The 16399-nt window shown below is 52.6% G+C and overlaps 1 protein-coding gene across 1 annotated transcript in view; it reads left to right on the top strand.

Annotated features, from left to right (window-relative positions):
* CUNH6orf132 (chromosome unknown C6orf132 homolog) overlaps positions 1 to 16399 on the top strand; it is a 31890-nt gene that overhangs the window by 955 nt on the left and 14536 nt on the right. Inside the window, exon 2 of the mRNA XM_052745532.1 lies at positions 9011 to 9117. Coding sequence (XP_052601492.1) covers positions 9011 to 9117 — 107 coding nt within the window. The remainder of the gene's footprint in view (positions 1 to 9010; positions 9118 to 16399) is intronic.

Genomic DNA, 16399 nt, shown 5'->3' on the forward strand with positions numbered 1-16399 from the left:
GTGTCACTCCCTTCATTTACTTCTTCATCACCTTTAGGGCCACTGTGTGGGGCCACAGAGGACAGTGCAGCCTTATTGGTGCTGTAGGTTGTTTGACACCCATATTACTACATTGGGGGCCAGGACAACAACAAGATGTCACCTGACCCAAAGACCTCTCACCGCAGGCAGACAAAACTAGTATGCCCTCCTGCCCTTTGGGGTCCTTGGCTGTAAGACAGTCTTTGGGTGCGTGAAGAGATGCCTCTAAGGGGACCTAGCCTCAGAGTGGAGAGGGAGGGGTGTTCCTGGCAGAGCATAGGCTGCAGCAGAGGGAAAGGGAGCTGGGCAGAGTTGGGGTGTGTCTTAGGAACTTAAAGACACCCTTGCAGGCAAGCATACGCAGGAGTACTCTGTGAGGCCCCAACACCGGGCCTGAATGAAGACGTCAATAGCAAACTCACTCACCCTTTCCTAGTACAAGCTCCCGTGAAACGTTTGATGTCGACTCACTGAGTTCTTGTCTCGTGTACGATACTACAATTGACTTTCCAGATGAGGACACCGAGGACCAGGGAGGTTACAGAACTTGTTGAAGATCACGAGACTGAAATGGTAGAGCTGCAAACAGATGCTTTTCAGTAGACTACAGACTTAGAGAGCTGTCCCAACCAAGTCTGAGGATTTCTAGCACTCCGGAGTCTCGCTGGTGAGAGAGCGAGCATCTAGACCCAGGCAGAGCTCCCGCTCTTAGCCAGTTTACCAACTTCACTCTGGAGGAAGGGACGTGGGGGTGAACTGGGATAGCAGGCGCCTTAAGGACCAGCTCCCCCATTTCCTCTCCAAGGAGAGTCTCAGAACAGCCTTCCCACAGTCCCTCTCTATTTTCCCAGGATGACCAGACTGTTGCTAGGGATCAGTACTGGAGAGAGAGACAAGGTACCCTGTCAGCTCTTACCAGTCTAGGCAGGGCAGGAGTCTAGGGGACTGCTCCTCCCTGTCCCCAGGGCAGGGCCAGGCCTTCAGCTGACTCAGTTAGGCTGTGTCTGCACTGGGCTGGGGTTTTTGGGGGGGGCAGAGAGCACCAACCCAGCAGGCTGGCTCTCCTGCCTTCTGGAGTGTTCCCTGGGGTGCTCACAGGCATGAGAACCCCTCCTCCTTGCTGAGCTTGGGGTTGAGGGAAGGAACTGGTGCTGGGGATTCTGGGGCGGCAGTGGGTTTGCCCCCCTTATCCATTTGTCAGAGACAGTGCTAGCTCCCTGCACCTCAGAGGTTTCTGTTGTTCAGTGTGTAAGGTATCAAGACTGCTTAGAGCAGCGGTTCTCACCCTTCCTGATGCTGCGACCCTTTAATACAGCTCCTCATGTTGTGCTGACCCCCAACTATAAAATGGTTTCGCTGCTACTTCATAACTGTAATTTTGCTACTGTTATGAATTGTAATGTAAATATCTGGTGTGCAAGGTATCTGATATTCAACCCTCAAAGGGGCCTTGACCCACAGATTGAGAAACACTGGTTTAGAGGGGCAGCCTGAGGTCATGTATATGGCAACCTTTGAAAACACAAAAGGAATCTGGCCTGTGGTGGCACACGCCTTTAATCCCAGCACCTCCAGAGGAGGCAGAGGCAGAGGCAGGAGGATCTCTGTGAGTTCAAGGGCAGCCTGGTCTACACATCGAGTCCAGGACAGACAGGGCTGTTACACAGAGAAACCATGTCTTGAAAAAAGAAGCAAACAAACAAAAAGAGGAAGCTGCCTCAGTGAGGAGATAAGTAGCTGCAAGAGACTGTTAAAGTCTTAGTTGCTGCCCAGCCTTTCCAGAAAGTTCTCCAGCAATTTCCAAATCACAGTTTGTTACACTCAGGTCAATGAAGCTTTTTGTTGATTTTGTTGAGATGTTGCCCAGGGTGGCCCTGAACTCCTGGACACTCCATCGATCCCCTGCCTCGGCCTCCTAGTAGCTGGGACCACAAGCTTGTGTCACTGTGCCTGGCTCAGCCCCACTGTGAACTTTGCCTGTCCCCGCCGACTTCATTTCCTTGTCCTCAGGTGGCCGTACTCCAGAGGAAATAGGCATGAAGAGGCACCCCGAAGTTTCGAGGGGGTGGGGCATTCCTGGTCTAAAGGCCCCTGAGACTGTGGCACCTGCCCGGTTTTCAGTGCTGGGGGACAGGCAGTGAATGAAGGGGTGGGAACCAGAAATCCATGTCTAGGTATGTGAAGGAACTGAGGCGGCCTGGTATGTGGCTACAGCCACGTCCCAGGTCCCGGTCTGTTTGCTCAAGGATAGACTGGGTTTGGATAAAATGCAAACAGGCACAGGTAGTGATGGGTACATTTTTCTAGGCCGGGTATCTGCTGATTACAGCCTTACTGAATGCAGTCACAATCCTAATTAAGCCTTCTGCCTCCCAAACAAGAGCTTCAAAGGGCCGTGCAATTGTCTCTTAAGTACTGGAGAAAACAGATTTGAATCTTCACAGATCTTTGTTGTCTCTTTTGATAAGAGACTGGGCCACAAAAGCAGCTGCTGGAGCAGCTGTGCCCAAGCTGCCCAAGTTTCCTGATGCTCTACTTCTCGGTGGCCTCTTAGCTCATCTCATCCGAGGTTCCTTCCCAGTTGCTAATCGTCCCCATCCCAGCAACGGGAAGCTGGGGGCTCTCCTGCCCCGTTCTAGTAGGTGAACAACGCCTGCCCTGCCAGACCATCATCTGAGGCAGACTCCTCAGGCCCAGGAGCTGGACTAGCATTCCCAGCATGCCTCATTCCCAGGTGGTTCTTTGCACCAGATGCTCTGAGAATTCTTGGGATTTCCTTCCCCTGCTGGAGCTGAGCTGCTGGCTTTCTCCCGAAGACCCCTGCAGGGTATCCAGCAGGCTGGAAATAAGTGTGTGGTGAACTGTGGCTGGCTCCTTATCAGCGTTCCCTGTGATGGCTGCTGGTTGTAGCATCCTTACTCCTGAGGCTCTCTCCCTCGCCCCACCCACTTTGCATACCAGACCAGGCTAAAGGGTGGCAAGCCAGGACCCTCCCAGGGCTGAGCGCCTCTGTCCAGTCAGGGCTGGGCTATTACCGGCTTGTAGAAAGCTGACTCTTGTGCTTTGCTAGGGTGTGAAGGAATCTTGTTTACACTCTATCACCTAGAGTAAACACAGCCTGGGGACGCACTTTTGAGATGGGCTGTGGCTTCCTGGTTCAGCACACACTTGCACACACACACACACACACACCCCACACCAGACATACATGCACCCTCTCCCTGTCTCTCTCACCCTCACCGTGGCCCCATTATATAAGCACCTCTTTCTGCTGTAGCTAACTCCAGAAAGCAGACCCCTCCTTGACCCTGCAGACAGCTATATGTAGCCCATAAGTTAATAATGATCATAGCGTTTTTTCTTTCTTCTAAGGTCTCAGTGATAGGACTCCAAGCCTGACTCATGTTAGGCAAGTGCTCTGCTGTGGAACACACCCCTAACCTGAGTAATAGCTTCACTGTTAGTCCCCAGACCCGAGCCCGTAAAACCCATCTATATCTTCCTGTGTCAAGACTCCTCGGTGCGTTGAGGGGCTAGGCATCAGAGTGCACCCGAACGCAAGGGCTCTTGTCAAGATCAGTTCCTGATGTGACAGGTTTGGAATGGGAGAGGTTCAGCGTTTCTAGCAAGTTCCAGGCGAGGCCATCCAACTGCTCTGGGCCGAGACACAAGCCTTCCCTAGAGAGTGGAGGGCTACCTTTCCTGAATCGGTGTCCTCTTCGGTCCCTGTGCTAGACTGGTGTGCTTTGGGCTGCTCACCAATTTTTGTCACCCGCCTCTGCCCTACCTCTCTTCCGCCCCAGTTCCGTCCCCTCTGCCCTTGGACAAAGGCCTCCCTCTGGTGCTTAGGTCAGACCTGCTAGGGCTTGCTGGGACAAACTGGCCTTTTCAGGTTCCTGTCAATGTGAACCTGCTAATTAGCAAGGAAGGGCCTCATTAATGTCATTTGTGGGCTACATTCACATGGCCACCCCTTGTTGCTGCCCTGGAAAGCAGGTGATCTCCAGTAGTGGTAGACTGGAAGTCCCAACCTTCCCACCCCACTATACAGACCCCCACTGCGCATCTGCTGTGGGGTAGAAGCAAGGGGAGGTATGTTTGGGGATTCCAGGTTACTCTGGATCAAAGCCATAAGTCCTTTAAGGTACGACCCCATTCTTCCTAAGTCCCTGAAATCCAGTAGATCTGTGGCCAGTGCTCTGGAGGTCACCGGGGGCTCCTGGCAATTTGGGACTCTCTGTCCCTTTTCTTACCCCTGATGGCTTCACTGTCATGAGCTTGAAATGCTTCCTACAAGGTAGGAATCATTATCCCCACTTTACAGGTGGAGAAACTGAGCCTGAGAAAGTGCCGGAAATTCATAGGTATTGCCTAGAGGAGCTGAGCTGTGAACCTGGATATACCTCCTAGGTCCTGGGTCCTTTTGCCTCCCCATGGACTACACTGACTACAGGAGACCCCAAACTCTGAGTTCTTCCCTGTTGTTCTGGCTGTGACCGGAGGGGTCAGATTCTAGAGGCATGTTGCTGGCCCTTGAGTATGGCCCCTCTTGTTCACCAGCTGTGGTAACTGTGAGCATATAACCTCTTCCAGCTTCAGGTTCCTCCTCAAAATTAAGACCCTTTCAAGTAGTTCCCCTGGGTGGCAAGATGACTCAGTAGGGGAGGCAGATCTCTGGGATTGAGGCCAGCCTGGTCTAATGAGTGAGTTCCAGGACAGGCAGGGTTTCACAGAGACACCCCGTCTCAAAAGAAAGGAGCGCAGAAGATGGTTCAGTGGGGAAGGGCGCTGCTGTGCGTGCATTCCATCCCCAGAACCCACGTGAAGACGGAAGGTCTCCGCAGGCACACTGTGGCTCCCTCACGGATGCGTAAGAACATGGACACACTAACACACTTCAAAAATGGTTTTTTAGAAACAGTATTTCTCCCTACAGGAGACCTGAGAGCCTGGAGTATGGTTCCCTATGGCTCTGGGTTTAGCTCTGTGGTAGGCAGAGTGGTTTCCTAGCAGACACAAGGCTCAGGTTCAGTTGCCTGGAGTGCAAGATAAAGAATACTCGTGGGCTAGCGTAAGAAGAAAAGTGCCGAGGTCATAGTATATGCTTAATATATACTAACTATCAATAGCTTAGCCGGGCGGTGGTGCACACCTTTAACCCCAGCACTCAGGAGGCAGAGGCAGGAGGATCTCTGAGTTCAAGGCCAGCCTGGACTACAGAGTGAGTTCCAGGACAGGCTCCAAAGCTACACAGGGAAATCCTGTCTCAAAAAAAACAAAGCAGTCGGGCGGTGGTGGCGTATGCCTTTAATCCCAGCACTCGGGAGGCAGAGCCAGGCGGATCTCTGTGAGTTCGAGGCCAGCCTGGGCTACCAAGTGAGTTCCAGGAAAGGCGCAAAGCTACACAGAGAAACCCTGTCTCGAAAAACCAAAAAAAAAAAAAAAAAAAAAAAAAGCAAAACAAAAAAAACAAAACAAAACATATATATTTGTTAGACATTTATTTATTTACTTATTGATTGATTGATCAATTTTCTTGCTACTTTGTACGGATCTAGGATTTAGAGAATATGAGCTAAGTCACTGTCCGAGAATAGCTACCTCAATGACCATGGAGATCCATCGCCAGATTTGGGCCTGGGGAATGAAAAGCATTTTAGTAAAAGGCTTTCAACCTGAGCTCTGTGGAAACAGACATACAGAAGATCCCAAGGGCTCCTCCTCTGGGGAAAAGGGTAGGAAAAAAGGACTCAAGAGTCCATAAGCAGCTTGTGGTGAGTCCTCAGCTTCCCCGAGGCACCCCCCAGGTTAAACACACACACAGAAGCACACGTGTGCTCCACCCCAGTCCGAGAACCAGACTGCCTGTTATTGGAGAGGCATTGAGCCCCAGGCCATGTGAGACACCACATTGCTTGTGCTGGAGGTTTGTCTGGGACCCTGTAAACCCTGACACCTGACAATGAACGAGCTCGGGTCTGGGGACTAACAGTGAAGCTATTACTCACGCTGTCCCTCACTTAGCCACCTCCCTCCTGACGGCTCTCACCCATGGGCGCAGGTGATTCAGGCTCAAAGCTTTAAACGCTTAACAGAAGAAGAGGGGATGGGGATCAGTGACGGCAGCGGCGATGATGATGATGATGATGATGATGATGATGATGATGATGATGATGGTGGTGGTGGTGGTGGTGGTGGTGGTGGCAGCGGCGGTGATGCTGATGTGTGCCCATGATTTCTTTGGGCTTTCTTTTAAAAGTTACATTTGATTTAGTGGTGTGTGTATGTGTGTGTGTGTGTGTGTGTGTGTGTGTGTGTGTGTGTGTGTGTGTGTGTGTGTTTCTGTGTCCTCAATGCCACGTGTGGAGCAAGGGGCAGTTGCAGGAGTCAGTTCTCTCCCTCAGGTCGGCTGGCTTCTCAGCGAGTGCCTTTACCTACTGGCCTAACTTCCCAGCCCTAGGTTTGTCTGTGGCGCAGTTAAGACTCACACCTTGCTCACGAGACTCTCAGGCCTGGCTCCCAGGACACTCCTGAAGGCCCTCTCCCTTTCCCCTGGAAGCTTCTCCCTCTGGGTGCAGATCCTTGCCCTTTCCGCCCCTCCTGCCTCCCCAGCCCCCGGCACTCCCAGAACCTCTGGGCGCACAGCCCCTTCCAGCGGGCAAACAGCCAAGAAGAGAGGCCCGGCTTTCTGACTGAGCCTGGGTGTCAGCCTCCTTCATTCTTCCTTTCCTCTCCTCTCTCCTTGTCTCTCGCCGCCAGGCCTGAAGAGGGGGCTGCTTTTCAGGAAGGCCCACTCCAGTGTTCCACTCTGATCCGCAGAGTTCAGCTACTCTAAGAGGAAACTTCACAAGGGTGGGCTCCTGGAGTTCTGTTGGGTTCTGGTCCTTGACCTTGAGTCTGGGAAACAGTTTGACCTTGAGCTCTTGAGAGACCTGGCTTATGGTGGCTGTACAGTCCTCCGCTGACGCTGTCCCTCACTTAGCAGGGACTGGGCCTTATGCCCTGGAGGAGGGCTGGAACGGGCCGGCCACGCCGGCCACTGCCCCTTTCCTATTAGCTTTGCCCTTGTTTTCTTTTAGGATTATTTTTTGCTGGGCATGGTGGCTCACTCCTTTAGTCCCAGCACTCAGGAGGCGAAGCAGGTGGGTCTCTTTGAGTTCCAGGTCAGGGCTATATAAGGAGTCTCTCTCTTTCTTTTTCTTACGTGTGTGCGTGCGTCAGGTCGTGTGCATGGAGATTAGAGGAGAGTTTACAAGAGTGAGTTCTTTCTCTCCATCATGTGGGTCCTGGGGTTTGAACTCAGGTCAACAGGCTTGGGAAGCAACGCACTTTACCAGTGAGCCGCCCCACCAGCCTAACTCAATCTCTTTTGAATAAATTATTGGGTTTTCTTGAAAGTACCTCCTAAAATGCGTGAGGAGAAAAGCAATCCCTGTTCTTTCCATGTAACGGCAACAGGATTCTGGTTATTTAGATTTATTTATTTTGGACAGGGTATCACTGTAAACTTGGCTGGCCTGGGACTCCGCCTGCCTCTGCCTCCTGAGTGCTGGGATTAAAGGTGTGCGCAATTACAGCAGGCTTTATGTAATTGGGATTCTGACCTCTTTCCTCTCTGGATGGAGAGGAGAGGATCCCTCATTTCCTCCCGCCTGCTAAATAGGATGATGGCCTTCTGTGCTTATGACCCATAAAGCAGGAGGCCTGTAGATGTGACGTGTGGACCTGGGAGGAAGTGGTGAATTCTTATCAATGATCAATGATATCAAAGGTCATGAGGGAGACTGCTTGAGAACAGGGACATTGCTCTTCATAGGTCCATGGCTGTATGTAGACACAGCCCCGAGCAGGGTCTGGAGGAAGAGGAGGGTCCAGCGTGTGTCATCTTCCCTTGGGGGAGGGAACCTCCTTTATTCAGTCCCTCTACTGTGACTGGCCACATCTATACCTCAGAGCTGTTATATAAAGTTACACCATCACTTCCATTGTCCAGATGGGAAAACTGAGACCCGGGGAGGCTAAACAACATGTACAGGCAGTGGCAGAGCGGGTTCATTTGTTTGGTTTTTGTTTGTTTTTAACCCTTGAAGTAAGACCAGCACACACTGGTGGTGGTTTGGGCCGGAGAGTACTTGACCTAGAGGGGTACAGGACGGGGGTGCTGGCCACAGGGGACAGCAGGTAGGGTCCTCTGATCTGCATGTTCCGGATTAGAAGTGCAAACACTTGAGAGAAGAGGGCTTGTTTTCTTGTGTGAGATAAGCTCAGGCCTCGGCCTAGCTCTCGGGCAGGTGCTGTGTGAATGTGGAGGGTTAGAAGGGTGTGTGGGAGGTGTCGGGAGAGTGGTAGCTGCTGGGCGCCAAACGCTCCAAGAACACACCCCGAGTCCCTTCCACAGTGCCACCTTGGAATTCCCACAAGCACACCCCCTACCCATGGGATCTCTCTGTGTCAAAGGGATGTTGCTGAGCCAAAGCTGGCAGCCCCAAGGTCTGGTTCCCCTGGGACCTGCAGGTCTGGTTCCCCCAGGGATCTGCAGGTCTGGTTCCCCTTGGGATCTGCAGGTCTGGTTCCCCCTGGGATCTGCAGGTCTGGTTCCCCCTGGGATCTGCAGGTCTGGTTCCCCCTGGGATCTGGATCTGCAGGTCTGGTTCCCCTTGGGAAATGCAGGTCTGGATCCCCCTGGGATCTGCAGGTCTGGTTCCCCCTGGGATCTGGATCTGCAGGTCTGGTTCCCCTTGGGATCTGCAGGTCTGGATCCCCCTGGGATCTGCAGGTCTGGATCCCCCTGGGATCTGCAGGTCTGGTTCCCCTTGGGATCTGCAGGTCTGGTTCCCCCTGGGATCTGCAGGTCTGGCTCCCTGCTGGGATCTGGATCTGCAGGTCTGGCTCCCCCCGGGATCTGCAGGTCTGGTTCCCCCTGGGATCTGCAGATGGTGCAGTCACCTTCCCCGATCCCCAGCTCACTGTCCCCGTCTCTGTCCTTTAGATGGCATCTATTATGGAGACAGTAGATTCGACACTGTGAGCGAATCCGGAACAGCTACGCTGAAAGCCCGGCCCCGAGTCCGGCCCCTGCTGACCTTTCTTCCCTTGGTGAGTTTGCTCAGTGCCCAGGCCTGAGCTCCGAGTCCACTCTGGGTGGTTGCCTGGCCCACCACAGATGTCAGCCTCACCCTGTCTACCTACATCCTTCCTGATGCCAACCCAGGGAGGCTGCTGGGAGGAGGTAGGGCTGAGATTTAGAGCAGGAAGCCTGGGATTAGGGAGAGGCGGGCACTCAGGGGTGGGCACCACTCCATGCACAGCAGGAGTTATTTTTTACTGATGGCCGTTGGCTTCCTGCCAGGCCCTGAATCCAGTCATGATGTAGTTGGCACAGCGGCGTTCTGTGCCCACTGTAGGAGATGCCACCTGTTAGAGCGTCAGCCAGCCAGAGGCAGCCAGTGTGTTTACAATGGGTAGTCAAGAAAGGCTTCCTGGAAGAAGCGGCACTGGAACTTCCTCATTGGATACATAGTAGTAACACTTGGGAGAAAGGCATTTGAGACAGATTTGTCTTGTGTATGAAAGTACAGGAAACCAAAAACTCGCATCTTTTTTGTTCCAAGATGGATCTTGCTAGCCCCTACTATCCAGAAACTTGCTATTTAGATCTTGAATGATTTTCCTGCCTCTGCCTCCTAAATGCTAGAATTACAATTTTGCCCAGTAAAACACTTTATATATATATATATGTGTGTGTGTGTGTGTGTGTGTGTGTGTGTGTGTGTGTGTGTGTATGTGTGTGTATGTATATGTAAATATCATATGTGTGTGTATGTATATATCACATGTATGTATGTACATATATATGTATGTATTTTTATCTGTATGGGTGTTTTGCACACCAGAGGTCAGAAGAGGGTATGAGAACCCCTAGAGGTGGAATTACAGGCACTTATGAGCGGCCATGTGGATGCTGGGAATCAACCTGAGTCTGGCAGAGCAGTGAGCCATCTCTCCAGGCCCCAAACAAATAGCTTAAAGGCCACAGTTGGGATTTTGCTCTTTGATGAGTAAAAGAAACCCCAGAGACCTACTCAGGAGTGCTGGCAGGATGGCTCAGTAGGCAAAGGCGCTTGCTGCCAAACCTGACCACTTCAGCTTAAGTTCGATTCCCCAGAACCCACGTAGTGAAAGGAGAGAACCAGTTCCTCCGAGCACCCCTCTGACCTCCACACCCGGGTCGTGGTGTGTGCTGCCTCTCCCCCACACAAAACAAATGAGTGGATGAAAAAAGAACCACTGGGCAGATGGTTCTGTTCCATGCCCGGACAGTTGCTGGGCTCTCTGCAGCTGTTCAGTCAAAAGGAAATGCAAGTCTCATGCATGACTCTCAAACTTCTAGGACTTTATTAAAAGTAAAAAGAAAATGCCAGGCGGATCTCTGTGAGTTCGAGGCCAGCCTGAGCTACCAAATGAGTCCCAGGAAAGGCGCAAAGCTACACAGAGAAACCCTGTCTCGAAAAACCAAAAAAAAAAAAAAAAAAAGAAAAGAAAATGCCCCATGTGGTGGCTCATGCCTGTAATCCCAGCACTTGCTGGAGGCAGGAGGATCAGGAGTTCAAGGATAGCCTGGGCTACAAGCCTGGGCTACAGGGGACCTTGGCTCAAAGGGCCCAGAAAACAAAGCAAACAAAAATTAAAAAGAAATAAATGACCCTGGGCTCATGTCGCAGCACTACGAAAACCAACAAAGCTGCGGGTGGAGGTCCCTCAACTCCAAGGAACCGGGTCCTCCTCGGCTAGACAGCAAGTAAAGGCAAACCCGGGCTGTGTCAGAGCCTGTCTCATAAGATCATAACCAACAAACAAATGACCGGGCCTTTCAGATCTCTTATTTTCTGTTTAAAAGCGACCTCTGAGGCTGCAGCCGCAGTTCAGTTGGCAAAGTGCTTACATGAGGCCCTGGACTCAGTCCCCAGCATCACAACAAACAAACAAACAAACCAGGACTGTCTGAGCCTTCCTGTGATCAAAGTAGAGGAAGAAGGATGAGAAGTTCAAGCTCATCTTTAACTATATAATGAGTTTGAGGCTAGCCTGGGCTACATGAGCTCTTGTCCCCCAAACAAAACATCAAAAGCAGCCCACAGACAGATACAGAACTGTCACTTCCAACCATAAGAAAAAACAAAACAAAACCGATAACAACAAAATAGAGCTAGTTCCTGGACAGTCAAAGAAACCCTGTCTCGAAAAACCAAAAAAGGCCAGGCGGTGGTTGCACACGCCTTTAATCCCAGCACTCAAGAGGCCGAGGCAGGGGGATCTCTACCAGTTCCAGACCAGCCAGGACTACATAGTGAGACCCTGTCTCAAAACAAACAAACTGACCTATCAAGATTAATACTAAAATCGGGGAGGTGGGGGTGCACGCCTTTAATCCCAGCACTCGGGAGGCAGAAGCAGGCGGATCTCTGAGTTTGAGGCCAGCCTGGGCTATAGAGAGAGATCCAGGACAGCCAGGGCTACACAGAGAAACCCTGTCTCAAAAAAAACAAAAACATAACAGGAGAAAAAAAAAAAAAGCAAAAAATCCTGGCCACATTGTTCCCTAAGATTCACAGAGCTGTGTGTCAGGGCTGTGGCAGCCAGAGATGGTGATGAAATGATGCTGCCATCTTATTTCTAGATGTGAGTTCCATTCTGTCCCCTCACTGGCCCACAGCACATACTGGGGATGGTGGCGTGGGAGACTGCTGACGTGCCTGCCCCTGAACTGGTCCTTTAATCATGACTGACTCCTGTCGTCCTGGCCCCTCCCCAGTCACTTCAAGACCCCTGGCTGCAGGGTCAGTGAGGCCCCCTCCAGTCTCCTCCATCTACTCCCACCCACCCACTCTGGGCCTTCAGTGCTGTTATCCCCCACCCCACCCCCCAGCGCCCCAATAAGGGTGACCCTAGGGAGGCTGGTGGAAGATTCAGGACAGGTTCAGGCTTGGAGGGCTGCTCAGGCCTGGCGTATGGGGGCCTCCTGGGGACTTGCCCTGGCAGCGTTCTTTCTGGACAAACCAGGATGGCCCCACTATGGAGAATGGGAGAGAAGACACACGTCAAGTCAACAAGTGAATTCCAATTAGGTCCATGGGTGTGTCCTTCACAGACCAGGAACTGAACCCAGAAGGAAGGGGACATTTACCACATTCCTTCAGTGCCGGTTAAGTGAGGGATGGCGGGTGGGGCTGCTTGTGTCCCACCCACTCTGTGTTCACCATTCCAGAGATCACACACGTGAACAGAGCCACCCTCTCCAGAGCACTCCCCACAAACCCCCAGCTGATAGCTCCAGGGACTGCAGCCCTGAGACAGGAAATGGCTTGTTTATGGTCCTGTAGAGCCAAGACTCAGCCCCTACAGCCAAATGCCCCTCAGACTCCCCCAACCTTCCCTCCATGCCCTACTAGGCCGCTTTTGTCTTCCCCTCCCAGGACCCTTGACACAAATGGCTAGCGCCTCCCTGGCTTGGCCCCCTGGATCCCTGTCCTGCAGCCTCTTGGCTCTTGGACCCTTTGAGGCTTTAATGAGATGACTTCAAAGGGTCTGAGGCGAGTCTTAGCTGAGGACTCTCAGGCCCCTGAAGCCTGCCTGCCTCTGTGCTCTGAGTTCAGACCCCTTGGCCTGATTGCAGCTCGGAGCCTGAGCCTGCTTCAGGTTACGGGTCTGGAGGAGCGGCGAGCTCCACTCACCACCTGCTCTGGGAGAAGGGCCGCTGAGCAGCTCATTTTCTCCTATCTGATCTCAGACCCCTTCCATAGCTCTGGGCTTTCTTCCAGTGCCTCAGATGTGTGCAGGCTCACGCACACGGCCAGACACACCGGCCCCCAGCCCGCGTCAGTGTGGGAGGGGCCCTGGGCCAGCACCTGAGCCTTGCTCCTTCTGCCTGACGTGGTAGTAAACCTCTGAGGACCTCGGCCCTTCCCTACCCTGCAGAAGGCACCACTCAGGCCAGGAGGCCAGGAAGGGAGTCACCAAGCAGCATCACCCGAGAAAGCAGGTGCCAGGCCCAGCAAGGGTCTTGGAGCTCTGCCTGGGCTGTCTTCTGGATGTCCCCTCATCTTCAGGACCTTTCAAGAGCCAGCCAGGGGATGTGTTCAAAGAGAGGTTGCCCTCCAATGTCCTCCCTCAAAGAAATACTTCCTCAGGTGTCTATAACCAAAGGCCAATCATGAAACGAACCTTTGGGTTCCTTGGTGACCAGACTGGGCTCTGCCTGCCTTGAGTTGTGGAGTGACAGAGGGCCAGGTCCTTACTCTCTCCAGGCCTCTCATTCCTGCCCTTTGGCGGGGTTACTGTGAATGGTCCTAGGTGTCCCCAGCTGTGACTTTCTGTGCTAAGTGACTCACTCTATAATAGTACAGGAGGGCATGGTAAACTCTTACACAAGCTCAGGTTGCTTCCTGGGGATCAGCCTTCCCGGGGGAGGTTTGCTTTCTAGTCACCAGGGCCACCCACCTCACTATTCTGGGGGCTTCTGAGGTTTAGAGCCACCAGAAGGCCGAAGTAGGTGGACCTCAGCTGTTCATCAGGATGAGAATGTACTGCCGGCGTGGTGGTGCATGCTGGGATTCCCATTACTCGGGGCCAAAGGGAGCAGGATTGAAAGTTAGAGATCAGTCTGGGCTACAGGTAGCAGGACCTTGTTTCCAAATACAGATAAATAAGAGCTGGGGTGTGGCTCTCAGCAGTACTTGTCTAGCACGTACAGTACGCTGGGTTCACTCCCTGGTGCGGGGCGGGGAACAAGAACATGGGGATCTGGGCCTGGGAGAGAACTCGGTGGATAAAGGCCTGAGTCAATCCCTGAACCCCACACGGTGGAAGGAGGCAGCCGACTTTTGAGAGCTCATTTGTGGGCATGGCATTTGCACACAAAATAAATAAATGTAATAATAATGATGATAACAATGTTAAAAAAGAGTGTTAGACCCAAGGAAGGGAAGGCCTGCCCTGGACAAGAGCAACAGAGGCCAGGCTTGGTGGCCCACACCTTTAATCCCAGCACTTTAGGCTGAAGAGGGAGGGTCTACGTGAGTTCTAGGACAGCCAGGGATCCACAGAGAGACCCGGGCTCAAAATAAATAGAGCTGGGTCTTTGCCATAGGCCTCTGGGAGAACAATCTCGTCCCAATGTCCTTGGGGAAACGGAGCCCCAGCTCAAGGCAGAGCCTGCCCTACGCTTCCAAGAGCCGCTGATCGAAAGATTGTACTCTTCTCTGGGGTGACCTCTTCTCCTCACCCCATCTGATCCGGTCATCCCCAGGCTGATGCTTATGAGAAATTAGAAATTAAATGCCCATGTGGTAAATATGGGCAAACTGGCTGGACAAGTCTGGGGGTGCCCAGGGCGGTGAGAGCTCCCTGGGTTACCCTACCCTCTGAGTCACACAGGCCTGGCATTGCCAAGGGGAGGCATCCCCGAGCTGCGGAGAGACCTGTCTTCTCCGGGCCCCCCTCCCTCTAGTCCTTGGTCACCGGGAGCTCAAAGAAACAGCTGAAGGCCTTACTGTGGAGCCTGCCCAGCCATTTTGGGAGCTGGTCCCTAAAGTCAAGGCCCAGACAAGGCGGTGTGGCTTTGACTGACTCATGTGGGTGATGTTGTAGGAGAGGTGATGGGGTAAGAGGTGTCAGAAGCCTGTAGAGAGAGTAGAGTTGAAGCATCTGCCCCTCCCCCACCCGCCTGACCCTGTTGCTCACAGAAACCCCAACTCAAAGCCCCCAGAGCCAGCTCCACGTGACCTCCCCCTTACCTATAAACAGCTGACTCTTGGCTAGCCCCTGGGCTCCTGAGCATTCACCACAGTGGCTGCCTGAGGAGGGTTGACCAGGAAGAGAAGTTAAAAATGGACTCAGGGAATTTAAGCAGACAGCTCTGAAATCAGGTCTGGAAGACAAGAGTGTGGACGTCAAGGACTTGTCCCTTTGGCCCCCGCTTACTCCTTGCCCTGGAGGGAAGGGCCAGAGCTGAGACCTGGGACCCAGGCACAGCAGATCTGACACCAAGAGGCAAGGAGCAAGGGGGCGTGGGGAGCACTGGGATCGTTTTCAGACTCACGCATCCCAGGCTAGCCCTGACTTGGGGAGCACTGGGATCGTTTTCAGACTCACGCATCCCAGGCTAGCCCTGACTTTGTCACAGTACCAATAATTACCCTGAACGTTTAATAATTAATTTAAATTTCTTTCTTTCTTTGTCTATTGAAACAGACTCTTACTATGTTTCCCTGGCTGGCCTAGAACTCTCTGTGTAGAGCAGACAGGCTTCAAATTCAGAGATCCTCCTGCCTCTGCTTCCTAGTGCTGAAATTAAAAATGTTTTTATTTGTTTGTTTGTTTGTTTGAGACAGGGTTTCTCTGTGTAGCTTTTTGCCTTTCCTGGAACTCACTCTGTAGCCCAGGCTGGCCTCGAACTCACAGAGATCAGCCTGGCTCTGCCTCCCGAGTGCTGGTAATTTACCTTTTTAAAAATACATTTATTTCTTTATTTAGTGTACTCTCATGCTTTAGTGTGTGTGAGGAAGCCAAGGAACGTGTGTGAGTTAGTTCTCAGCTCCGTCATGTGGGTCCTGGGGATCGAATCGGGTCATCAGGCTGTGTGGCAAGGATCTTTGAGGTATCTTGCCAGCGCAACCTTGAACTCCTGGTCCTCCTGTCTCTACTCTGGAATGCTGGAATTGCAGGCATGCACTACTGTCTGATTTATTCAGTGCTGGGAATCAAACCCAGAGCTTTCTATGTGCTAACTAAGCATGCTGAGCATTCTAACAACCCAGCCCCATCCCAGCTGAACCCACGGCTTCACACAGCCAGGCAAGCATGCTGCCAAGTAAGGTGTCCCCGGGCCCACTAAACTCATTTCTAAAATCGCCCACTGGAGTCTGATTTCAGAGAAACTAGATGCCAGGGAGACCACACAGCTGTCCTCAGGTCTGTACCACGCCCTCTTTGAGCCCCCAGCACTGTCCTTGGCCAACGCCCCTACCCGGCCCCCCACAAGGCAGTGACAGCCAGCTGGCCTTCACTCAGCTGAGGCCCTTGGTTGCCTGGAAAATTTTCCTTGTGACTCCCACTCTGGGTGGGCTTGGGAGAGGACCCAAGCATGCCTGGGTCTCATTCAGGAGCAGGGTCTTCTCCCTCCCCATGCCTCTCACAGTTCAAGCCTCGTCTCCAGGGCGCTGACAGGCCTCAGGAGGAGGCTGGTGAGGAAGTTTGTCAGGCTGCCGGGAACAACTGTCAGAGTTCTCTGACACCAAGGTCAGCCATGCATTTCCTGCTGGCCCAGCCTCCAGGGATGTGCCCTTGGCTGGACCCTTAGGAATCCCTGGCATGAGGATGT

This window comes from Peromyscus californicus, unplaced genomic scaffold (genome assembly GCF_007827085.1).
Source record: "Peromyscus californicus insignis strain IS unplaced genomic scaffold, ASM782708v3 Scaffold_19__1_contigs__length_69161282, whole genome shotgun sequence".
NCBI classification, from domain to species: Eukaryota; Metazoa; Chordata; class Mammalia; order Rodentia; family Cricetidae; genus Peromyscus; species Peromyscus californicus.